Here is a 26,329-nt window from a genome sequence, read left to right as displayed (position 1 = left end):
CCCGCCCAGCTCATCTCCCCCAACTTAGCTCCCCGCTGCCGCTGCTGCTCAGCTCCCAGCGCTTGCTGACCTTTCCCACCGGCCTCTCTCCGCTCCCGGGCCCTGCCCCAGCCTCCGCCGCCTCTCCGCCGCACGGATCCGCACCGGCAGGACGATCGCACACCGCCGCCCGGGCTGCCAACCCACCAATCCAGCGATCGAGCTGCGATCCAGCCTGGCCGCAGCGGGCGGGGCTGCCGGCAGCGCTCCGATCCTCCTCTCGCTCCTCTCGGTCAACAGCGGCGCCCGCAGCCTCCTCCCGGCACTGCAGCCACCGAGCGCTGCCCGCCCTGCCTGCCTACAAACAGGGACCACTCGCCACCCACACGCCGCTTTTCGTCCCTCGCCCATCTCCTGCCTCCGCTTTTCTCCAGCCCATCTCGGCTTTCACCCTCCAGGGTATCACGATCGGGAGGAAGGCAGAGATATTCCGTGAGCGCGGTTCTTTAACCGCACGGGACACTAAGCACTGAATAATGTATTTATACGTAAATTCAAACACATTTTTTGTATTTTACCCTGTAGCTTATTGTTAGCCTTATGCTTTATGTTCAAAAGCATCATCAACATCAGGCTCTCAGAGGGAAAACGGGAGGATTCCATATCGCAAAATAACACAATTATCAGGTTCATTAACACAAACGGGACGAGTGCTTCTTTAAGTCAGGGACCTAACTGCCACCGGACTGAATTTCAGTTACAAAAAAGATTCAGCTAAAACCCTCAAAGGGAGTTTCAGTACTTCAGGTAATTTTTATCCCTTCCAAAGAGAAAACTACTATGTCCTGACTTTGCAGATACTAATATTTAACCAACTCATTGTAGGTTTCTTTTTTTCTGAAATCAATGTCTAAAGCGTTCAAGCTCGATGGTAAAGTATTCATTTATGCATTTCTTAACGACGCTGATGCAATATGTTTATATGAAAGGAATTATAGAACAACAGAACAACAGTACAATTGTGATTTTGAAACATTTCTGACCACTAATCAATATGCAAATGGGAATGATTCAAGTACCTAAACCGTCGTCTTGACAATCTCCCTCATATGTGATCCCTTCGTATCTCAGATGTCTCTTCTAGACAACAGAACAGCAGAATTTTGCTGCTCTCGATATATCCGAGTTCTACTATATCCCTCAAATTCGCTATGTAATGAGGATTAAAAAAATAAAAATCTCTGAAACAGCAATCGTTCAACACTCACACCTGCACATATAATAAAGTTCATGAAGCGCAAAACAAAGCCAACAGCCAGCCAGGACGCATAAAGAAAGCCGTGCAGACATACTACTGCAATCCCATCAAAAATGACTGACAAAAAAAATCTATTTTCACTCAACAAGGAGAAATTAACTTTGCACATTCGTTTTCTTTCAAAATACACACGGAACTAAAGAAAGTTTAACGAGCAGATCTGTTTAAAACTGTACACGGGTTCCAAGCACAGCCTTTATGAACAAAGCAGTCAAGAAGGACAAAACTCCAACACTCGGTGCTCGTACTTTTCTCTTTTTGCCTCGACTCCATCACGCAGAATCAGCAGTTGTCCTCCCACAGAACACTAACCTGCATTCAATAGTGCCAGCACTTTCCAATTTACAGAACTAAAGTGCTAAAGACAAAATCTCGTGACTGAAGCTGAACCTGTGACCAAGAAAGCACCAAGTGCTTCTTGCTCTCCATGAACGGGGCATTGCCCGTTCCTTAATTCACTCCATCACAGAGACAGAACCGTGCAACTCACAAAAGCAAAAACTTCAGTCTCAAGAATCACAGAGAAACAATGAGAAATGCTGCCACGAACCGAAAGGAGAGATTAAGTCAAAGCCTGTCAGCTGAATCTGTTACCAGAAAACAATGAAAAACTTCCTCCACTATGCAGAGACAAAGATGACAGGTCCCCACTGACACCACGCAGAGAATACCCGGAAAACATGAACAAGGTTTCAGAAAGTTTTAAAACCAGAAGGAGCTCACGCTTTACACACCTGCATTGCACCAGCATCAGCGGGCGGCTCTCCCACGACGACGTTACTGCTCGGGCTCGGCTTCTCGCAGGAATCGCCGCCCAGAAGCTCCTCCGCCGACAGGACGGGCACCGACGGCACCGGCGGCGGCGGCCAAGCGGCCTCGGGCACGGCGCGGGCCGGCGGCGGCACGCACAGGTTGTAGGAGTAGGGCAAGGTTCCCTCGCAGAAGTCGGCCGGGAAGGCGGCGCCGGCCAGCGAGAAGCGCTGCGCGCCCAGGCAGCGCAGCACGGCGGGCGGCCCGGCCCGGCGCAGCCGCGCCACCACAGCCAGCACCACGCTCAGCACCAGGAGCGCCGACAGCAGCGCCAGCGCCAGCACCAGGTAGAACTGCAGCTCGGCCGCCGCCGCCGCCGCCTCCGCCTCGGCGCCCCCCCGCCGGTCGCTCGGCTCCCGCCGCGCCCCCTGCCAGCTCTCGGCCAGCACCACGTGCAGCGTGGCCGTGGCCGACAGCGCCGGCTGCCCGTGGTCCTTCACCACGGCCACCACACGCTGCTTGGCCGCGTCCCGCTCGGACACGGCGCGCGCCGTGCGCACCTCGCCGCTGTGCAGCCCCACGCGGAACAGCGCCGGCTCCGACGCCTGCACCAGCCCGTACGACAGCCACGCGTTGCGCCCCGCGTCCGCGCCCCCCGCCACCACCTTGGCCACCAGGTAGCCGGCCTCGGCCGAGCGCGGCACCACCTCGAACGGAGACGACGCCTCTCCCGCTGCCGCCGCCGCCGCCGGCCAGAGCACCCGCGGCGCGTTGTCGTTGCGGTCCAGCACGAAGACGCGCACCGTGGCCGTGGAGCTGCGCGCCGGCGCGCCGCCGTCCTGCGCCCGCACGGCCACCGCGAACTCGCGGTACTGCTCGTAGTCGAAGGAGCGCTGCGCGTACAGCGCGCCGCTCCGCGCCTCCACCGACACCAGCGGCGCCGCGCCCGCGCTGCCGCCCGCCAGCCAGTAGCTCACGCGCCCGTTGGCGCCCGCGTCCGCGTCCCGCGCCTGCACGCGCAGCACCAGCGCGCCCGCCGCGTTGTTCTCCGCCACGTACGCGCTGTACGCCGCCTCCTCGAACACCGGCGCGTTGTCGTCCACGACCGACACCTCCAGCACCACCTCCCTGCTGCTCCACAGCGACGGCCTGCCCCGGTCCCGGGCCACCACCGTCACGCGCTGCTCCGGCGCCTGCTCGCGGTCCAGCGCGCTCGCCGTCACCACCTTGTACGAGCCGCCCGACGACGCCACCAGCGACAGCGCCGCCTCCCCCGACAACTCGCACGACACCTGACCGTTCTCGCCGGAGTCTCTGTCCCGCACTTTCAGCACGGCCACCACGGTTCCGACTGGAACATCCTCGGGCACGGGACTGGACAGGGATAGAATGGTGATCTCGGGCGCGTTGTCATTCTCGTCTGTGATGTCGATCTGCACTTCGCAGTGATCTGTGAGACCACCACCGTCTATCGCTTCCAGGCTGAAAACGTATTTGTTGCTCTCCTCGAAATCGAGAGGACCCGCTGTCCTAATTTCCCCACTCTCACTGTCGATAGCGAACAATGCCCTGGCAGCATCCGCGATGCTTCCAAAAGAATAGGACACTTGCCCGTTTGAACCTCTGTCCGCATCTGTTGCCCTTACCTGCAGTACTACGGAATTCACTGGAAGATTCTCTGCCACTCGCGCCTCGTAAAGGCTGTTGCTAAATTCGGGCGGGTTATCATTGGCATCTGTAACATTGATTCGAACCTGGACAGTTCCAGACCTCGCGGGGTCCCCACCATCCACCGCCAACAGCACCAATTCGAAGGAACTCTGTTTCTCTCGGTCCAACACTCCCTCCAGTACCAATTCTGGCTGCTTCTTTCCGGCCGGCTTTTCCTTCATGGCCAGGGAGAAGGACGGGTTGCTGATTAGTTGGTAAGTCAGCAGAGAATTGCTTCCTGCATCTGCATCTCGCGCCATCTCCAGAGGAAAACGAGCACCGGGAGGGATTAATTCACTGATCTCCAGGTCCAGATGAGCCTTGCTGAATACCGGGGAGTTGTCATTCACGTCCTCGATGGACACCTCGACGTGGAAAACGTTCAGAGGGTTCTGCACCAGCACCTCGAAGCTGACAGAACAGGTCGAAGATGCGCCGCACATCTCCTCCCGGTCCAGCCTCTCGTTCACGTACAGGTTGCCGTTCTCCTCATTCACCATGAAGTATTGCTTCTCCTCGCTCAGCCGCAGCTTGCGCGCCGGCAGCTCGTCCGCGCTGAGCCCCAGGTCCCGCGCCAGCGGCCCCACGAGCGAGCCTCTGCCCAGCTCCTCGGGGATGGCGTAGCGGAGCCGCTCGCCCGCCGCCCGCCACCACACGCACAGCAGCACCGCGGCCAGCAGCGCTCGCCCGCCGCCCGGCCCGCGCCTCTGCCGCCGCCTCACCGCCATTCTCGCCCGCCGCCGCCGCTCGCCAAGCTCCTGCCTCCTGCCGCTGCCCTGCCTCCCTTCCAGCCGCTCTCGCCACACAGCGCACGGGCCGCCGCACCAAAGCCTGTCCCGCTCGGCCCCACAAGGACGCCGCTGCTCCCCGACAAGCGACTCCTCAACGCCGCACCAAAGCCGCACCAAAGCCGCCTCTCGCCGCTGACGCTGCCGCTGCCGCTGCCGCTCTGGCCGGCGCCGGCCGGGCGAGCAGCCTGGGGGGGGAGGACGCTGCGGCGGCGGCGGCGGCGGCCCCAGCGCCGGCAGGCGGCGGCCAACAGCGGCACCCGGAGGCGCCGCCACGCCACTGCAGCCGCCCGATGGCCGCGCTCAACGGGGCCCGCCTTGGGCCGGGCCTCAGCGGCTGCACCGCCTCCGGCCTCGCTCCTCCGCTGCAAACACCGAGCACACAAGCTCCTGCTCCATTCCACTACAACCCCATTCTATCCACGATGTCATCTTAGGTCATTCTTTTGTGTCGCAAAACAATTGCTTTCATTGAATACTCAGTACCAAATATTCATAGCTCATCACTTTATACCGGAATTCAGCAGCCCTTAATAAAATCACGGCACATCTACAGCAGCAATAAACAATAATACAGGGAAGACTTCAAGAGCTTTACTGCAGCATTGTCTCATATCTTGAATTGTCCGTTCATTACCTGGGATGAATTAATCTGAGGTACAGATCAGACTAAAACAATGTAAGCAACCCCTATGCAATGATAGCAGAATACCATTAATTCTTGTATTTCTCACTCATTAAAGTTGTTTTATCTGCATCTCCAAATGTGAGAGCTTGACATTGAAAAGTGCAAAGCAACGCTGGGTCCTTCATAGAATTAAAAGCTGTTCCAAGTTTCCAACTTAAACTTTTCTTTCAAGGTAATATAATCCACACCTCTGCCATGAGCAGGAACATTTCCCACAAGACTTGAACATTGGAGGCATATCCAAAACATCTCAGGGCAATATTTCCCATTTTGTCACGATCCACATTGTAAACATTTCCCCTAATCAAATCCTCCCTTCTCTTAGTAAAAAACATTTGTCTGCTGCCATATGACTACATGCTCTGGTAAAAAGAGTGCTTATGGAAACCTTCCTCTTTACACCTCTAAACATCTCAGGTGTGTGAGGGAACTGCACCTGCACTCGGACAACTGGGACACAGGAGACCTTACACAGAAGATCAGACACTCTGAGCTTCAGCTCATGACAACAAGCAATGCAAGAGTTACAAACACATAGAAATTAACAGAGGCAAGAACATTGTGTAGGTCTCCCTTGCTCTACACAAGCAACTCAAAGCACACCCTACTCCATCAGGCACAGCCTTGGGGGATCCATGACATGGGAAAGCAAGGCAATGACCCACTTCTTCTCTGGCCTCACACTCACAGCTCCCCTCTCTTCTTTTGCTTCTCCACCATGCAACTGGAAGCTTTTGCTTGTGGCCATCTCCTCCCTGGGCACATTTATCAGGAGATGATAATGCACTACAGCCACAGCCAGAAGGGAGGGACATTTCTCTGCTCACCACCGGTATGAGAAGGAACTGAAGGATTCCAAAGCACACAAATGATAAACAACCACACTAAAAGATTAGCGGTCATCCAATGGAGAATGGCTCATCAAACCATTGGCTTCCAGGGAATCTCATCCCTGCCCTTACCACATGTTCTGTTCCACATAGATGCAACGCCCACTAAAGTCGTATTTATCTTTATTTCTGCCAACTGTAACCAATCACAAAGTCACTCACATATCTCCTGCCTTCCACTCCCACCGAACAAGAGCAAGAGATATTAATACACAACAGACTGAAAAAATGGATAGGTTGTTGATAATAGTAAGTACACCAATATGCAGAGACAATCAAGAAAAAGCAAAATGAGAAAAAACAACCTCAAAGAAGAAGCCAAACCATGAATGAAGGCAAGGAATCATTTGAAGACAATAAGTTCTTGTTGAGGATCAATGTCACTCCTTGACAAAAAAATACAACCAGTCAAATGAAGCAACCCAAATCAACCCAGAAAAATAATTCCAAAAAACTGGACCAACCCAGCCAAAAATGGGAAAGACCAGATGAGGATCAATCATGGTCTCACATTTCAGATTGTCTCAACTGTACCACATACACAACACAGGAATCTCGATTGTAACTAATGCACACGAGGCCTTACACAGGAGATCACTACACAGACACCAGACACTCATTTCCTTGCATAGGAAGACAAAGAAATACCTTGGAACCACAGCTCTCAGACTCATCTAACTACTAGGACAAACAGACCTTGACACCATTCATTCATTCATTTGGAACTATATTACACTGAACTCCAGCACTGGCCCTGTCTCTGTACAGACAGACTTCTTCTCTCTGCCCAAACAGAACATGAAAGCAAAGATTGAATAAAGACATCATTAGAAGAAAATTGTGTGCATAGCTTCTCAAATCCCAAGCATCACAAATGAGATCACTCTGTTCTTCCCAATTACTGGAACAAGTGTAAAATGTTACATAGGCCATCAATTTTCAGCAGCTCTGGCAAAGACCCAGCCATCCAAGGATCACCTCAAAGCCAACATCACCATTCTTCACCACATGCACTCCTCACAAAATATGTGACCACCACTCTTGATGCAACAGAATATGGAACAAAAACTGCGCCATTTGAGCCAAAACCACACAAGATCAAATCATGAGACTCCTCCTGACTCATTTTCATCAGGCCAGCAATAGCCCTGGGCATCAACACAACACATGCCATGTCTCCTCCAGTTCCTCCTCACACACTACATCCCCAAAATTCCCCCACAACCCTTCACAGCTCACATGCTTATCACAGATCTTCAGAATTTACACAGACTCCAACAAAAGGGAAGTTGCTCACACAGGATCTCCTTATCATGGATAATATTTGACTTCTCACCCAAGCCATGGGACAAGAAAAAGCATTTCTTACAGAGACATATTCCAGAAACCTGTCTATGAATGACTCTTTTCACCTCTAAACATAAAAGATCCATCTTCAGATCATCAGAAGAGTGAGACAGAAAGTTAACATCTGCAGGATTGAAGAGCTCACAACACTCTTCTAGGTTATAAAACTCACAAGAGATGATCAATAACGTTATTTACAGGCATTGATGACATTGCTTGCTCTTCCCATATGGCATCTTCCATAAGCACAAAGTGAATCTTTTCAGTGACACATTTATGATGGGATGCAAATACTTTGTCAGAACCTCCCAGGGTTCTCCATCCACCTGCTACACAGATCTTCTAGACTGTTACATTCACAGGAAAAAGCCACCATTAGTCCACACTGGAGAAAGGAACAGGACAGGGAATGGAGGAAAACATTCCCTTCAGGCTTCTTTCACCCACACATCTTCAAAACACGTGACACTGGAGGCCCAGTTCCTCACACCATTTCTCTTCACACCACCAATTTCACACAGCCATCTTTCCACCTCTGCACTATGGAAGTGACATTTGCCTTCTCACTCAAGTTCTGGGAAGAGACTTCATCGCTCTAAAAGGAAAAGCCAAGCAGTCTTCCAAGAGAGACGGACTCAGTGAAGATCTGCACAGGGGCAATTATGCCCACCTTCTATCTCCTCCTACAAATTAAATCTCTCCCTTCCCATCCAACCAATTCTCTTGCCATGCTAAATATTTTATAGCCAGGGCTCATCCAGCTCCGTTTGATAGACCTTTACCTTCAATAACAAGAAAGAAACAAAGCAGTTCTGCCATTTCCTCCTGCATTTCCACCTCCACATACATACACACACAGACTTTTCAAAGAGCCACAACTTCTAAGAGAACCCTTCATCTTCATAACGGGCACACAGGCAGCATCAAGGAACACTGCTTGCCAGGCCAAATCCACTGTTGGGGACAAAGATCAAAGCCTGGATGACACAAAGACTTTTCCTGCTGATCTCCCCTATGGATCATGTACAATGATAAAGGCTGAGAACAACGTGCAGAGAAGTTCCACGCAAAGCCATCAGCATGTTGATCACGATTCATTCAACCTATTCAAGCAGATGTGCTCTTGGGAAGACACGTGAGCCTCATAAAAAGCTGTATTTCCGAATAACGCCATACATCACTTCAGAACATCCAACACTAACAGCAACACTCATTCTACACAGCACAGGAGACATGGGGGGAAAACACCTCCAACCTGAGAAATAACCAAACTCACGATCTAACGAACAGCCTGCCAGCAGCAGCCTTCTCCCTCCTTCCTTCTCCACTAACTGCAAGGCTGATGACAGAGCCCATGTCCAAAGAACGACACCAACGGGCACCAGCCAAAAGAACGTCACCGAGGGAAACTCGTCCTCGCTTGGAAGGCAAAATCTCCAAGGCAAGGCAGAGAACAGCGCGGGGAAAAGGACACGGGAGCATCAGGAGGAAGCACGACTGTCGGAGTAAACGTGCCCAGAGCAACTCACCGAGGGAGCGGCGGGATCCTCGGGCAGGGCGGCGGCAGGGTCCTCGTCCCCGAGCAGCGGCGCGGGCTCGTCGGGCAGAGGCCGCGCCGGGAGGGTGTCGCAGCAGCTGGCGGCCGAGAAGCGCAGCTGGCTCTTGCGCGAGTCGGCCGTGAGCGACACGTCGTGCGAGTAGGACTGCAGGAAGGCGCGCACGCCGTCGATGCCCACGAAGTGCGACACGGGCACGCCGCGCAAGGCGCCGCTCTGGGCCGGCAGCAGGTGCTGGCGGCGCCAGCGGCGCAGGCGCTGCGCCAGCAGCAGCAGCAGGAAGGCGAGGAAGAGGCACGACACGGCGGCCACGGCCAGCACGAGCCAGCGCGTCAGGCTGCCGGCCGGCTCGCCCGGCCCCGCCGCCTCGGCCGCGCTGCCCAGCTCGGCCAGCAGCTCGGCCACGCTCTCGGCCAGCAGCACGCTCAGCGTGGCCGTGGCCGACAGCGCCGGCCGCCCGTGGTCCTTCACCCGCACCACCAGGCTCTGGCGCGCCGCGTCGCGGGCCAGCGGCGGGCGCGCCGTGCGCACCTCGCCGCTGTGCAGCCCCACGCGGGACAGCCCCGGCTCCGTCGCCTTGGCCAGCTCGTACGACAGCCACGCGTTCTGCCCCGCGTCCGCGTCCACCGCCACCACCTTGGCCACCAGCGCGCCGGGCTCCGACCAGCGCGGCGCCAGCTCCACGCCCGACCACGCGCCGCCCGAGCCCGCCGCCCGCGACAGCGGCGGCGGGGACAGCCCCTGCGGCGCGTTGTCGTCCTCGTCCACGATCACCAGCACCACCGACACGTTGCTGCTCAGCGCCGGCGCGCCGCCGTCCTCCGCACGCACCCACAGCCGCAGCTCGCGCACCTCCTCGTAGTCCAAGGAGCGCAGCGCGTACAGCGCGCCCGTCTCCGCCTGCACCGACACGTACGACGACAGCGCCGCGCCCCGCACCCGCCCCTCCGCCAGCCGGTACCGCACGCGCGCGTTCTGCCCCCAGTCCGCGTCCGTGGCGCGCACCGTCAGCACCAGCGCGCCCGCCGCGTTGTTCTCCCACACGCGCGCGCTGTAGCGCTCCTCCGCGAACACCGGCGCGTTGTCGTTCACGTCCAGCACCCGCAGCGCCAGCACCGCGCTGCTCTGCAGCGCCGGCGACCCGCCGTCGGCCGCCCGCACCGTCACGTTGTACTCCGACACCTGCTCCCGGTCCAGCTCTCTCGCTGTCACCATACGGTAGTAGTCGTCAAAAGACTTCTCTAGCCGCAACGGGACGACACCGTCGAGCGAACAGCGCACTTCACCGTTGGCTCCCGAGTCCCGATCCTGTACGTGTAGTAGGGCGACCACGGTCCCCGATGGGGCGTCTTCAGAAATCTCACTCAGCGATGACCTCACCGAAATCACAGGTGCGTTATCATTTATGTCTGTGACGGTGATCCCGACTTTGGCAGTGTCGAAAAGGCCTCCGCCATCCCGTGCCTGCACCTCCAGTTCGTAGGAGTTGCCTTCCTCATAGTCCAGGCTCTGCAACAGAGTGATCGCTCCACTCTCAGTATCCAGATAGAAAATAGCCGTGCCCGCCTCTTTCTTCAAGGAGTATTTAATTTCTCCGTATAGCCCCTCATCGGCGTCCATGACCGTGACGATGACGAGGACAGAGCCCACGGGCACGTCCTCGGGCACACGCACCGTGTACTCCGCCTGGCTGAACACGGGCGCGTTGTCGTTCGCATCCAGCACGGTCACACGGATCCGAGCCGTGCCCGTCCGTGCCGGATTGCCGCCGTCCATCGCCCTCAGCACCAGCTCGTGAAACGCCGCCTCCTCCCGGTCCAGCGCCTTGGCCAGCACCAGCTCGGGACGCTGATCGCCGCCGGGGCCCGCCTGCACGGCCAGCGAGAAGTGCTCGTCACCGCTCAGCTCGTAGCTCTGCACGGAATTCTGGCCCGAATCCGGGTCGTGAGCCCTGGCCAGAGGAAACCGTGCCCCTGGAGCTGTCATTTCGCTAATCCTCTCCTCAAACTCACTTTCCTTGAAGCTGGGCGCGTTATCGTTAATGTCTGTGATTTCAACTTCGATTAGATAAACCTGCATCTGTCCCTCCACGATCAGCTCACAGCGCAGCACACATTTCTCCACCAACCGGCACAGCTGTTCTCTGTCGATCTTCTCCGCCGTCACTAAATGTCCCGTCTTCCCGTGCACAGTGAAATACTGCGTCCTATCTTCGGATACAACGCGGATGCTCTGAGCTCGGATCTCCGGCAGCTGCAGCCCCAGGTCCTTGGCGACGTCGCCGACGAACGAGCCCTTGGGCAGCTCCTCGGGCACCGAGTAGCGCAGCTGCCCCCACGCCGCCTCCCACACCGCCAGCAGGACGGCCCAGAGCACAGCTCGCTGCCGCCGGCCCCAGCGCCTCCCCGCCCAGCTCATCTCCGCCAACTTAGCTCCCCACTGCCGCTGCTGCTCAGCTCCCAGCGCTTGCTGACCTTTCCCACCGGCCTCTCCGCTCCCGGGCCCTGCCCCAGCCTCCGCCGCCTCTCCGCCGCACGGATCCGCACCGGCAGGACGATCGCACACACCCGCCGCCCGGGCTGCCCACCCACCAATCCAGCGATCGAGCTGCGATCCAGCCTGGCCGCAGCGGGCGGGGCTGCCGGCAGCGCCCCGATCCTCCTCTCGCTCCTCTCGGTCAACAGCGGCGCCCGCAGCCTCCTCCCGGCACTGCAGCCACCGAGCGCTGCCCGCCCTGCCTGCCTACAAACAGGGACCACTCGCCACCCACACGCCGCTTTCCGTCCCGCGCCCATCTCCTGCCTCCGCTTTTCTCCAGCCCATCTCGCCTTTGACCCTCTAGGGCATCGCGATCGGGAGGAAGGCAGAGATATTCCGTGAGCGCGGTTCTTTAACCGCACGGGACACTAAGCACTTACTAATGGAATTTTATGTAAATTCAAACACATTTTTCGTATTTTACCCTGTTGCTTGTGGTTAGTCTTATCCTTTTTGTTCAAGAGCATCTTCAACATCAGGCACTCAGAGAAGAAACGGGAGGATTCCATATCCCGAATTAACACAGCTATCAGGTTCATTAACACAAGCGGGACGAGAGCAATTGCATGCTTCTTCAAGTCAGAGACCTAATTGTTACAGAATTGAATAGCCGGGACAAATAAACATGCAGCTAAAACACTTAAAAGAAAACTTTCAGGATTTCAAACCTTTCACATGCCTTCCTAAAACAAACATAGTGTTTCATTAGATAACAGAGGTTTACGTTTCATCAATTCATTCTAGATTTCTTTTATTCTGAAATCAACGTGTAAATAATTTAAGCTCATCAGTAAACTGTTAATTTATGCATTTCTTAACCAGTCTGATACGATGTGTTTCCAAGAAAGGAATAATAGAACCACAGGAAAAAATACAACTGTGATTTTGAAACGTTTCTGACTAGTAATCAAAACGTAAATTTGATTCATTCAAGTGCCTAAACCGTCATCTGCACAATCTCCCTCATATGTGATCCCTCTGTATCTCAGATATCTCTCCTAGCCAACAGAATTTCAGATATTTGCTGTTCCCTATACACCGAGTTCTCCTGAAACCCCCAACATCTTTGTGAGAAAAGGATAGAAAAATCAAAATCTCTGACACAAAAATCATTCAAGCCTATCACAAGCATATGAAATAAAGATCATGAAGGGCAAAACAGAGAACTGCCAGCCAGGATGCATAAAAAGAAGCCATCCAGTCCCACTAATACAATCCCCCCATAGAAGGGCAACAATCGCTTTTTTTCACCCAGCATGGACAACGGAGCTTCCCACTTTCGTTTCCCTTCTAAATCAAACCGGGAGAACGCAAAGTTTAACGAGCGGGTTTATGTAAAGCTCTACACGAGTTCCAAGCATAGCTTTACTAAACAAAGCAGTCAGGAAGGATGAAAGCTCCAACACCCGCTGTCAATGTTTTTTTCTTTTTCCTCGACCCCCTCATGGACAATGAGCCATTCTCCTTTCACAGAATACCAATACCAATGTGCATGCGGTACTGCGAACTCGTTGCAACTGAGAGAGCTCAAAAGTTGAAGACAAAACCTCGCACCTGAAGCTGAACCTGTGACCAAGGAAGAATCAAGTGCTTCCTGCTCTCCATGAATGGGGCATTGCCGGTTCCTTAATTCACTCCATCACGGAGACAGACTGTGCAACTCACAAAAACAAAAACTTCAGTTTCAGGAAAAACAGATAAACACTGAGAAACGCTGCTACGAGCCGAAAGGAGAGCCATAAACAGAGCCTGTCAGCTGAATCTGTTACCAAGAAAAAATGAGAAACTTCCGCGGCCACTACATAGAGACCCAGACGACGAGTCCCCTCAGACACCAAGCACAGAATACCCGGAACAAGGAGGACGATTCCGAAAGTTTTAAAAGCAGAAGAAGGTCAAGCTTTACACACCTGCAGTGCACCAGCATCGGCGGGCGGCTCTCCCACGACGACGTTACTGCTCGGGCTCGGCTTCTCGCAGGAATCGCCGCCCAGAAGCTCCTCCGCCGACAGGACGGGCACCGACGGCACCGGCAACGGCGGTGGCCAAACGGCCTCGGGCACGGCGCGGGCCGGCGGCGGCACGCACAGGTTGTAGGAGTAGGGCAAGGTGCCCTCGCAGAAGTCGGCCGGGAAGGCGGCGCCGGCCAGCGAGAAGCGCTGCGCGCCCAGGCAGCGCAGCACGGCGGGCGGCCCGGCCCGGCGCAGCCGCGCCACCACGGCCAGCGCCACCCCCAGCACCAAGAGCGCCGACAGCAGCGCCAGCGCCAGCACCAGGTAGAACTGCAGCTCGGCTGCCGTCGCTTCGGCGCCCGCCGGCCGCTCGCTCAGCTCCGGCAGCGCCTCCTGCAAGCTCTCGGCCAGCACCACGTGCAGCGTGGCCGTGGCCGACAGCGCCGGCTGCCCGTGGTCCTTCACCACGGCCACCACACGCTGCTTGGCCGCGTCCCGCTCGGACACGGCGCGCGCCGTGCGCACCTCGCCGCTGTGCAGCCCCACGCGGAACAGCGCCGGCTCCGGCGCCTGCACCAGCTCGTACGACAGCCACGCGTTGCGCCCCGCGTCCGCGTCCACCGCCACCACCTTGGCCACCAGGTAGCCGGCCTCGGCCGAGCGCGGCACCACCTCGAACGGAGACGCCGCCTCTCCCGCCGCCTCTCCCGTTGCCGCCGTGGCCCCTGCCGCCGCCGCCGTCGGCCAGAGCACCCGCGGCGCGTTGTGGTTGCGGTCCAGCACGAAGCCGCGCCCCGTGGCCGTGGAGCTGCGCGCCGGCGCGCCGCCGTCCTGCGCCCGCACGGCCACCGCGAACTCGCGGCACTGCTCGTAGTCGAAGGAGCGCTGCGCGTACAGCGCGCCGCTCCGCGCGTCCACCGACACCAGCGGCGCCGCGCCCGCCGCGCCCGCGCTGCCGCCCGCCAGCCAGTAGCTCACGCGCCCGTTGGCGCCCGCGTCCGCGTCCCGCGCCTGCACGCGCAGCACCAGCGCGCCCGCCGCGTTGTTCTCCGCCACGTACGCGCTGTACGCCGCCTCCTCGAACACCGGCGCGTTGTCGTTCACGTCCGACACCTCCAGCACCAGCTCCCTGCTGCTCCACAGCGACCGCCTGCCCCGGTCCCGGGCCACCACCGTCACGCGCTGCTCCGACGCCTGCTCGCGGTCCAGCGCGCTCGCCGTCACCACCTTGTACGAGCCGCCCGACGACGCCACCAGCGACAGCGCCGCCTCCCCCGACAGCTCGCACGACACCTGGCCGTTCTCGCCGGAGTCTCTGTCCACTACTTTTAGCAAAGCCACCACGGTGCCCACTGGGGCATCTTCGGGCACGGGACTGGACAGGGATAGAATGGTGATCTCGGGCGCGTTGTCATTCTCATCTGTGATGTCGATCTGCACTTCGCAGTGAGAGCTGAGCCCCCCACCGTCTTTTGCCACCAGACTGAAGGCATATTTATTTTCTCCCTCAAAATCGAGGAGACCCGCTGTCCTGATTTCCCCGTTGTTGCCGTCGACAGTGAACAACAAAGGGACTTCGTCCAGAACGTTGCCAAAGGAGTAGGAGACCTGCGCGTTCGAGCCTGCATCTGCATCCGTGGCCCGTACCCTCAGTACCAGAGATCCCACCGGAAGACTCTCTGCCACTCTCGTCTCGTAGACGCTTTTGCTGAAAACGGGTGGGTTGTCATTAGCATCTGTCACATTTATGCGAACCTGGACAGTCCCGGACCTCGTGGGGTCCCCGCCATCCACTGCCATCAGCACCAGTTCAAAGGAACTCAGCTTCTCCCGGTCCAATACTTGGTCTAGCACCAATTCTGGCTGTTTATTTCCGCCGGAGTTCTCCTTCAAGGCCAAACTGAAGTACGGGTTGCTGGCGAGTTGGTAAGTCAGCAGCGAATTGCTTCCTACATCTGCATCTCGTGCCGTATCCAACGGAAAACGAGCACCGGGAAACGTCCATTCACTGATCTCGAAGTCCAGAGTATCTCTCCGGAAGGTCGGGGAGTTGTCATTCACATCCTCGATGGACACCTCGATGTGGAAAATATTCAGCGGGTTGTGAACCAGCGCCTCGAAGCTGACAGAACAGGTCACAGATGCGCCGCACATCTCCTCCCGGTCCAGTCTCTCGTTCACGTACAGGTTGCCGTTCTCCTCATTCACCGTGAAGTATTGCTTCTCCTCGCTCAGCCGCAGCTTGCGCGCCGGCAGCTCGTCCGCGCTGAGCCCCAGGTCCCGCGCCAGCGGCCCCACGAGCGAGCCTCTGCCCAGCTCCTCGGGGATGGCGTAGCGGAGCCGCTCGGCCGCCGCCCGCCACCACACGCACAGCAGCACCGCGGCCAGCAGCGCTCGCCCGCCGCCCGGCCCGCGCCTCTGCCGCCGCCTCACCGCCATTCTCGCCCGCCGCCGCCGCTCGCCAAGCTCCTGCCTCCTGCCGCTGCCCTGCCTCCCTTCCAGCCGCTCTCGCCACACAGCGCACGGGCCGCCGCACCAAAGCCTGTCCCGCTCGGCCCCACAAGGACGCCGCTGCTCCCCGACAAGCGACTCATCAACGCCGCACCAAAGCCGCACCAAAGCCGCACCCAAGCCGCACCAAAGCCGCCTCTCGCCGCTGCTGCTGCCGCTGCCGCTCTAGCCGGCGCCGGCCGAGCGGGCAGCCTGCGGGGGCAGGACGCTGCGGCGGCGGCGGCGGCGCCCGCGCCGGCAGGCGGCGGCCAACAGCGGCACCCGGAGGCCCCGCCACGCCACTGCAGCCGCCCGATGGCCGCGCTCAACGGGGCCCGCCTTGGGCCGGGCCTCAGCGGCTGCACCGCCTCCGGCCTCGCTCCTCCGCTGCAAACACCGAGCACACAAGCTCCTGCTCCATTCCACTACAACCCCATTCTATCCACGATGTGCTGCCGGATGCTTTTTTGGGCATTCTTTTGAGTCACAACATAATCGTTTTTATTGAACACTCAGAATGAAATATTCATGGCACGGCAGTAAATAACGGAATTCAGCAGCCCTTAATAAAATCATCGTGCTTCTACAGTGTCTATAAACGATAATACAGGGAAGATTTCATGAGCTCTTCTGTACTACTGTCCTATATCTTGGTTTGTCCTTCATTACCCGGGATGAATTAACATGCGATATAGATCAGCCTAAAGCACTGTAAGCAATCCCTATACAGTTATAGCAGAATAAAATTTACTCTTTTGTTTCTGACTCATGAAAGTTTTATAATCTCCATCTTCATATCTGAGTGCCTGACCGTGCAAAGTGCAATGCAAGACTGAAAAGTGCAAAGCAATACTGAATCCTTCATAGAGGTAAACAATGTGTTCAGCTTCCAACTTAAACTTTTCTTTCAAGGTCATGCAATCCACACCTCTGCCATGAGCAGGAACACTTTCTCCATGTCTTGAAAGTTGAAGACTTCTCTGGTCTGTATGTTCCAGTTTCTCACAATCCAAAAAGGAAAGATTTCCCCTAATCAAAACCTCCCTTCTCTTACTAAAAAACACTTCCCTGCTGTCCTATGAGCACTGGCCCTGGTAAAAAGAACTCTGACAATATTTCGTATAAGATCATCTGTAAATTGGAACAGCAAAAACCCCAAAAGAGCACTGCCAAAAGTCTACACACAGGGATCTTTTCCCCATGATACAACACCTAAACTCCTTCAGTCCTTCTGCACAGCTCGCATGTTCCAACCCTCAGACCACTTCCATCATTCTTCTGGACACTCCACCATGGCCACTTGGGATATTGGCCAAACATCTCCATGCACTCTACAGTCTCACAAAAAGATTTGGGAGTGGGGGAAGCACCTGCTCCGACCTGCTGCTGGGCAGAGTACTTCTCATGCAGTGCAGGACACCATTGCAGCAGCAGGTGCCCGCTGGCACCTCATGTCCCATCTTATCACCCACCAAGAACCCAAAGGACTTCTCTGCACACCTCTTCCCTCTCACCTACTCTCTGTGTAAACTGGGGATTGCCCTAACCCCACGTGCAGGACCCGCCACTTGGCCCTCTTCAACTTCAGGATGTTTGCACGGGGCCACTTCTCCAGCCTGTCCCTTGCTGGCATCTCTGCCCTCTCGTCAATCAACTCCAGTTGCTGTCAGCTGAAAATTTTCTGAAGGTTCACTCAATCCCACTCTCCATGAAGCCACTCAGCAGGACTGGTCCCACTAAGGAAACTTGAGGGACAGCACCACTTACTGCTTTCCACCTGCACATTGAGCCACTGTCTATAACTCTTCAGCCATGACTCTCCAGCCTGTTCCTCAGCCATTTAACAGCCTCCAGACCATTGCCCAGCAAGTTCCTCTGCGTGATGATGTGGGGGACACTGCACACGTTCTCCCACTGGCCCCTGCTCTGTCCCAGAAAATCTTGGCTGGCCTGGGTGGCCGCTCTGCACTTGGACGACTGCAGCAGAGAGGATTCTGCATCATTACACTACAGACAAAGTGTTCCTGGCTGAGCACACATGTGCTTAGGAAACCCTTCCTCTTTACACCTCTAAACATGTCACGTATGTGAGGGAACTGCACCTGCACTCGGACAATTGGGACACAGGAGACCTTCCACAGAAGATCAGACACGCTGAGCTTCAGCTCATGACAACAAGGAATGCAAGAGTTACAAACACATAGAAATTAACAGAGGCAAGAACATTGTGTAGGTCTCCCTTGCCCTACACAAGCAACTCAAAGCGCACCCTACTCCATCAGGCACAGCCTTGGGGGATCCATGACATGGGACAAGCAAGGCAATGACCCACTTCTTCTCTGGCCTCACACTCACAGCTCCCCTCTCTTCTTTTGCTTCTCCACTATGCAACTGGAAGCTTTTGCTTGTGGCCATCTCCTCCCTGGGCACATTTATCAGGAGATGATAATGCACTACAGCCACAGCCAGAAGGGAGGGACATTTCTCTGCTCACCACCGGTATGAGAAGGAACTGAAGGATTCCAAAGCACACAAATGATAAACAACCACACTAAAAGATTAGCGGTCATCCAATGGAGAATGGCTCATCAAACCATTGGCTTCCAGGGAATCTCCACCCTGTCCTTTTTACATGTTCTGTTCTACACAGATGCAACACCCCCTGAGGTCATATTTATTACTTTTATTTCTCCCAAAGGTACCAGAACACAAAGTCACTCTCATATCTCCTGCCTTCCACTCCCAATGAACAAGGGAAAGAGATACTTACACACCATCGATGGCTGAAAAGATATGGGTTGTTGATAATTTTAAGTAGGTCTACATAGAGAGTAAATTTAGGTTAAGAAAAACAAAACAGAACAAAACAAAACATACAGAAAAACCCAAAGCTTTAATCATCAAAGGCTAGGAAGTATTAGAAGACAACAAGTTGTCAGAGTTGACCACAGTGAAGTCTTTTATGCCTTTATTTCAGGCCCTAAAATTCATCCCTGAGAGCTCGTGGAATTTCCCAAGGTCTCAAGCTGCAAGTGTGGCCCTAAAGAATTTCACTGCACAGAGGATAGGGGGCTTCAGTTGAAAAATTAATCCTCACCTCAATGACCTTCTTCTAATGCATGGCCTGCTCAACTTGCACAAATATGAAACCAGCATTTTAAACAGCTTCTCTTCAGAATCTCTCTCAAGTTAAATCTTCTGACAAATTACAACAGATTCTCTTATGGCTTCTACTTCCTATTCTTCCTATTCCCCACACGCAGTTCTTTCCTGGGTCGCGCAAGTAAGGATATGAGGATAAATTACTGTTTTAATTTACAAAGTACTGAACAGAATTGTGAAAGTGAGCTGCAACCTTTCTGCAAAGGAGGGCCTGAATGACAGTGCAATTACAACTCTGAAGAAAGTCTAGATCACAAAGTTGCATAGAGAAACAGATGGATAATGGAGGTTTCACACACAATTAATTATTGTTCCAGACAGGAATTATGGCTCTATATGTACAGTTTCATACAGAGAAAACAACACCTTGGGGAAATAAATATTTATGAAGTTGTATTTCTTCAATGAAATGTGCAAAGTCAGGCTGGGTGGGGCTCTGAAGAAGCTGCTCTGCTGGAAGATGTCCCTGCCCATGGCAGAGGAGTTGGAAGGAGATGATCTTGATGCTCCTTTTCAACACAAACCATTCTCTGACTATGTATTTCTGTGAATCTATGATTACATTCACAGCTTCAAGGTATGGATGACAGACACTCTCCCTACAGGATAATTTTATGGTCTGGAGCTTGAAGGATTTCCAGGCACAATGGGAATCAAGTTTACTCCTTGACAAAAAAAAAAGCAATAACAAGCAGCCAACCAACCCAACCAAACCCAACCCAACGCAAACTAAACCAATCACAATAAAAAAATGCTAATCAAGCCAGCCAAGAATGGAAAAACACCAGCAGAGTATCCATCATAGCCTCACATTTCAGATTGTCTCAACTGTACCACATACACAACACAGGAGACTCGATTGTAACTAATGCACAGGAGGCCTCACACAGGAGATCACTACACAGACCCCAGATGTTGGGGTCAGAGATGCAAGACATATACCTTTATCGGTAATGCCTAACTCTGACACCCAAGAAAGCACCAAGTTTCACATAGCACCATGGAGACAACTGTTAGAGTTAAGTAGAAAAGACTGAAAATATCAGTGTGTGAATTAGAATGTTTCCTGAGTCACTGAGTGAATACGTTGAAGTTTAGGGTTTAAGGTAGTTTGGAGAGCTGAGGACAAGATGGAGGATTTAGGGTGTTGTCTCTTGTCTTTATTCTTTCTTCTTCATGTTCTTCTCCTAGCGGTTTTTAGCGGTGGTAGTAAGTGATTAGATAAAGAAAGCCGCAGTGCAGCACACTGGTGTTGGGTCATTAGGTCATTAAAGAAAATAACTTAGTTGGCATCTGTTATTTAAGTAAATAGACATATAAAAGGCCTTTAATAAAAAATCTTTGTTAGCCATTTTACCCTTTCTATCGTAGTGCACACAGCTCCTTGTACCTTATAATGCTGATAAGACAAGAATAAAAACTGAAACCGAGCAAGAGAAAACCTCCTCCCTCTCGTCAACCTTCACTTCAAAGAATAAGAGAACCTAACCCAAAAGTCCTTAACAAGGCTGCCAAAAACTCATTTCCTTGCATAGGAAGAGAAAGAAACACCTTGGAACCACAGCTGTGAGCCTCATCTGACTACTGGGACAAACAGGCCTTGACACCATTCATTCATTCATTTGGAACTATATCACAGTGAACTCCAGCACCGGCCCTGTCTCTGCATAGACAGACTTCTTCTCTCTGCCCAAACAAAACATGAAAGCAAAGATAGAACACAGACATCATTCAAAGAAAATTGCGTGCACAGCTTCTCAAATCCCAAGCATCAAAACTAAGGTTATGCTGATCCTTCCAATTACTGGAACAAGTGCAAAATGTTACAGAGGCCATAAATTTTCAGCAGCTCTGGCAAAGACACAGCCATCCAAGCATCACCTCAAAGCAACATCACCATTCTGCAGCACATGCACTCCTCAAAAGATGCGTGACCACCACTCTTGATGCAACAGAATATGGAACACAAACTGTGCCATTTGAGTCCAAACCACACAATATCAAATCACGAGACTCCTCCTGACCCATTTTCATCAGGCCAGCAATAGCCCTGGGCATCAACACAACACATGCCATGTCTCCTCCACTACCTCCTCACACACTACATCCCCAACATTCCCCACAACCCTTCACAGCTCACATGCTTATCACAGATCTTCAGAATTTACAGAGATTCCACCAAAAGGGAAGTTGCTCACACAGGATCTCTTTACTATGGATAATATTTGACTTCTCACCCAAGCAATGGGACAAGAATATGCATTTCATACAGAGACATTTTCCTGAAACCTGTCATTGATACAGCTCCCTTTTCATCTCTTCATCTCTTTTCTCTCTGTTTCCCTTCTCTCTTTCTCATGAAAGATCCATCCTCATATCATCAGAAGAGTGAGACAGAAAGTTGACACCTGCAGGACTTAAGAGCTCACAACACTCTTCTGGGGTATAGAACTCACAGGAGATGATCAATAACACTATTTAAAAGCAATGGAGACATTGCTTGTTCTTCCCATATGGCATCTTCCATAAGCACAAAGTGAATCTTTTCAGTGACACAATTATGATGGGATGCAAATACTTTGGAAGAACCTCCCAGGGTTCTCCAGCCACCTGCTACACAGATCTTCTAGACAATGACATTCACAGGAAAAGCCCAGAGTTGGTTCACGCCGGAGATAGGAGCTGGGCAGGGAATGGAGGAAAACATTCCCTTCAGGCTTGCAGCACACATTCATGCACATCTCATACAACTCCGATTTCCAACCCTTCCCATCATCCATGGGCTTCTTTCACCCACACATCTTCAAAACACGTGACACTGGAGGCCCAGTTCCCCACACCATTTCTCTTCACACCACCAATTTCACACAGCCATCTTTAAACCTCTGCACTATGGAAGTGACATTTGCCTGCTCACTCAAGTGCTGGGAAGAGACTTCATAGCTCTAAAAGGAAAAGCCAAGCAGTCTTCCAAGAGAGACCGACTCAGTGAATATCTGCACAGGGGGAATTATGCCCACCTTCTATCTCCTGCTGCAAATTGAATCTCTCCCTTCCCATCCAGCCAATTCCCTTGCCATGCTAAATGTTTTATAACCAGGGCTCATCCCGCTCCATCTGACCCTTCAAGAACAAGAAAGGAACAAAGCATTTCTGCCATTTCCTCCTGCATTTCCTCCTCCACATACGTACACCCACAGCCTTTTCAAAGAGCCACAACTTCTAAGAGGATCCATCATCTTCATAAGAAACACACAGACATCATCAAGGAACACATGAACAAAGCATGAATGACACAAAGACTTTTCCTGCTGATCTCCACTATGGATCATGTACAATGATAAAGGCTGAGAACAACGTGCAGAGAAGTTCCACACAAAGCCATCAGCATGTTGATCACGATTCATTCAACCTATTCAAGCACATGTGCTCTTGGGAAGACACGTGAGCCTCATAAAAAGCTGTATTTCCGAATAACGCCATACATCACTTCAGAACATCCAACACTAACAGCAACACTCATTCTACACAGCACAGGAGACATGGGGGGAAAACACCTCCAACCTGAGAAATAACCAAACTCACGATCTAACGAACAGCCTGCCAGCAGCAGCCTTCTCCCTCCTTCCTTCTCCACTAACTGCAAGGCTGATGACAGAGCCCATGTCCAAAGAACGACACCAACGGGCACCAGCCATAAGAATGTCACCGAGGGAAACTCGTCCTCGCTTGGAAGGCAAAATCTCCAAGGCAAGGCAGAGAAGAGGGCGGGGAAAAGGACACGGGAGCATCAGGAGGAAGCACGACTGTCGGACAAAACGTGCCCAGAGCAACTCACCGAGGGAGCGGCGGGATCCGCGGGCAGGGCGGTGGCAGGGTCCTCGTCCCCGAGCAGCGGCGCGGGCTCGTCGGGCAGAGGCCGCGCCGGGAGGGTGTCGCAGCAGCTGGCGGCCGAGAAGCGCAGCTGGCTCTTGCGCGAGTCGGCCGTGAGCGACACGTCGTGCGAGTAGGACTGCAGGAAGGCGCGCACGCCGTCGATGCCCACGAAGTGCGACACGGGCACGCCGCGCAAGGCGCCGCTCTGGGCCGGCAGCAGGTGCTGGCGGCGCCAGCGGCGCAGGCGCAGCGCCAGCAGCAGCAGCAGGAAGGCGAGGAAGAGGCACGACACGGCGGCCACGGCCCGCACGAGCCAGCGCGTCAGGCTGCCGGGCGGCTCGCCCCGCGCCGCCGCCTCGGCCGCGCTGCCCAGCTCGGCCAGCAGCTCGGCCACGCTCTCGGCCAGCAGCACGCACAGCGTGGCCGTGGCCGACAGCGCCGGCCGCCCGTGGTCCTTCACCAGCACCACCAGGCTCTGGCGCGCCGCGTCGCGGGCCAGCGGGGGGCGCGCCCTGCGCACCTCGCCGCTGTCCAGCCCCACGCGGACCAGCCCCGCCTCCGTCGCCTTGGCCAGCTCGTACGCCAGCCACGCGTTCTGCCCCGCGTCCGCGTCCCCCGCCACCACCTTGGCCACCAGCGCGCCGGGCTCCGACCAGCGCGGCGCCAGCTCCACGCCCGACCACGCGCCGCCCGAGCCCGCCGCCCGGGACAGCGCCGCCGGGTACCGCCCCTGCGGCGCGTTGCCGTTCACGTCCACGATCACCACCCCCACCGCCACGTTCCTGCCCAGCGCCGCCGCGCCGCCGACCTCCGCACGCACCCACAGCCGCAGCTCGCGCACCTCCTCGTAGTCCAAGGAGCGCAGCGCGTACAGCGCGCCCGTCTCCGCCTGCACCGACACGTACGACGACAGCGCCGCGCCCCGCACCCGCCCCTCCGCCAGCCGGTACCGCACGCGCGCGTTCTGCCCCCAGTCCGCGTCCGTGGCGCGCACCGTCAGCACCAGCGCGCCCGCCGCGTTGTTCTCCCACACGCGCGCGCTGTAGCGCTCCTCCGCGAACACCGGCGCGTTGTCGTTCACGTCCAGCACCCGCAGCGCCAGCACCGCGCTGCTCTGCAGCGCCGGCGACCCGCCGTCGGCCGCCCGCACCGTCACGTTGTACTCCGACACCTGCTCCCGGTCCAGCTCTCTCGCTGTCACCACGCGGTAGTAATCTTCCAAAGACTTCTCTAGCCGGAACGGGACGCCTCCGTCGAGCGAACAGCGCACCTCGCCGTTACTGCCGGAATCCCTATCATCTACGTGCAGTAGTGCGATAACAGTTCCCGATGGCGCGTCCTCAGACATCTCACTGAGCGCTGACCGCACAGAAATCACAGGTGAGTTATCGTTTATGTCCGTGAGGGTGATCCCGACTTTGGCAGTGTCGAAAAGGCCTCCGCCATCACGTGCCTGCACCTCCAGTTCGTAGCAGTCGTCTTCCTCATAGTCCAGGCTCTGTAACAGAATGATTGCACCCGTCTGAGAGTCCAGAGTGAATATCTTCGAGGCTATTTCTGTTATTTTTTTAAACGAGTATTTCACCTGCCCGTTCATCCCCTCATCGGCGTCCATGACCGTGACGGTGACGAGGACAGAGCCCACGGGCACGTCCTCGGGCACACGCACCGTGTACTCCGCCTGGCTGAACACGGGCGCGTTGTCGTTCGCGTCCACCACGGTCACACGGATCCGAGCCGTGCCCGTCCGTGCCGGATCGCCGCCGTCCATCGCCCTCAGCACCAGCTCGTGAAACGCCGCCTCCTCCCGGTCCAGCGCCTTGGCCAGCACCAGCTCGGGACGCTGATCGCCGCCGGGGCCCGCCTGCACGGCCAGCGAGAAATGCTCGTCACCGCTCAGCTCGTAGCTCTGTACGGAATTCCGACCCGAGTCCGGGTCATGTGCGTCTGGCAGGGGAAACCGCGACCCCGGGGCTGTCATCTCGCTAATCCTCTCCTCCACCTCTGTGTCCTTGAAGCTGGGTGCGCTGTCGTTAATATCCATGATTTCCACGAGGATTCGGTAAACCTTCATTTCCCCCTCCACGATCAGCTCACAGCGCAGCACGCATTTCTCCACCAGCCGGCACAGCTGCTCTCTGTCGATCCTCTCCGCCGTCACTAAATATCCCGTCTTCCCGTTCACAGTGAAATACTGCGTTCTGCCTTCCGAGACAACACGGACACCACGATCGGAAAGTTCCGGCAGCTGCAGCCCCAGGTCCTTGGCCACGTCGCCCACGAACGAGCCCTTGGGCAGCTCCTCGGGCACCGAGTAGCGCAGCTGCCCCCACGCCGCCTCCCACGCCGCCAGCAGGACGGCCCAGAGCACAGCTCGCTGCCGCCGGTCCCAGCTCCTCCCCGCCCAGCTCATCTCCGCCAACTTAGCTTCCCGCTGCCGCTGCTGCTCAGCTCCCAGCGCTTGCTGACCTTTCCCACCGGCCTCTCCGCTCCCGGGCCCTGCCCCAGCCTCCGCCGCCTCTCCGCCGCACGGATCCGCACCGGCAGGACGATCGCACACCGCCGCCCGGGCTGCCCACCCACCAATCCAGCGATCGAGCTGCGATCCAGCCTGGCCGCAGCGGGCGGGGCTGCCGGCAGCGCTCCGATCCTCCTCTCGCTCCTCTCGGTCAACAGCGGCGCCCGCAGCCTCCTCCCGGCACTGCAGCCACCGAGCGCTGCCCGCCCTGCCTGCCTACAAACAGGGACCACTCGCCACCCACACGCCGCTTTTTGTCCCGCGCCCATCTCCTGCCTCCGCTTTTCTCCAGCCCATCTCGCCTTTGATCCTCCAGGGCATCACGATCGGGAGGAAGGCAGAGATATTCCGTGAGCGCGGTTCTTTAACCGCACAGGACACTAAGCACTTACTAATGGAATTTTATGTAAATTCAAACACATTTTTCGTATTTTACCCTGTTGCTTGTGGTTAGTCTTATCCTTTTTGTTCAAAACGAGAGGTTTCCATCTCCCGAATAAACACAATTATCAGGTTCGTTAACAGAAGCGGGACGAGAGCAATTGCATGCTTCTTCAAGTCAAGGAGCTGATTGTTACAGAATTGAATAACCGGGACAAATACAGATGCAGCTAAAACACTCAAAGGGAACGTTCAGAACTTCAAATCCTGGACATCCCTTCCTATGATAAGTATAGTATTCCTTATTTAACAGAGATTTACGTTTCATCAACTCATTCTAGGTTCCTTTTATTCTGAAATCAACGTGTAAAGCATTCAAGCTCATT

At 55.2% G+C, this 26,329-nt stretch overlaps 1 protein-coding gene and 3 pseudogenes across 1 annotated transcript; all 4 read right to left on the bottom strand.

The window, feature by feature from the left end:
- Positions 1-10: 10 nt before the first annotated feature.
- On the bottom strand, positions 11-6,200 carry LOC102112218 (protocadherin gamma-B5 pseudogene; annotated as a pseudogene).
- A 1,769-nt stretch (positions 6,201-7,969) lies between these two features.
- On the bottom strand, positions 7,970-11,444 carry LOC148182986 (protocadherin gamma-A2 pseudogene; annotated as a pseudogene).
- Positions 11,445-13,459: 2,015 nt separating this feature from the next.
- On the bottom strand, positions 13,460-15,970 carry LOC102107200 (protocadherin gamma-B5 pseudogene; annotated as a pseudogene).
- Positions 15,971-16,192: 222 nt separating this feature from the next.
- On the bottom strand, positions 16,193-25,796 carry LOC102113658 (protocadherin gamma-A10). Its single transcript, XM_088063773.1, has 3 exons — positions 23,667-25,796; positions 23,007-23,249; positions 16,193-16,393 (listed from the first exon to the last, which is right to left on the bottom strand). Exons 1-3 carry the CDS (start codon positions 25,455-25,457, stop codon positions 16,193-16,195), a joined length of 2,235 nt encoding a protein of 744 aa, XP_087919899.1. The 5' UTR covers positions 25,458-25,796.
- Positions 25,797-26,329: the final 533 nt, after the last annotated feature.

Source organism: Pseudopodoces humilis, chromosome 17 (genome assembly GCF_049639895.1).
Source record: "Pseudopodoces humilis isolate 2021_Gansu_Grassland_sample_001 chromosome 17, ASM4963989v1, whole genome shotgun sequence".
NCBI classification, from domain to species: Eukaryota; Metazoa; Chordata; class Aves; order Passeriformes; family Paridae; genus Pseudopodoces; species Pseudopodoces humilis.
The sequence above is the reverse complement of the archived record's forward strand: the minus strand, read 5'-3'. Positions and strand labels throughout refer to the sequence as shown.

Coding starts and splice junctions, on each gene's coding strand:
- LOC102113658 (XM_088063773.1), bottom strand. CDS start 25,457: ATGAGCTGGGCGGGGAGGAGCTGGGACCGGCGGCAGCGAGCTGTGCTC. Junction 23,250..23,666: donor GCGCGCTGGTGGCCAAGGTG/GTGGCGGGGGAC, acceptor CTGCCGGCCCAG/AGCGGCGCCTTGCGCGGCGT. Junction 16,394..23,006: donor CGGATCCCGCCGCTCCCTCG/GTGAGTTGCTCT, acceptor CGGTGTTTGCAG/CGGAGGAGCGAGGCCGGAGG.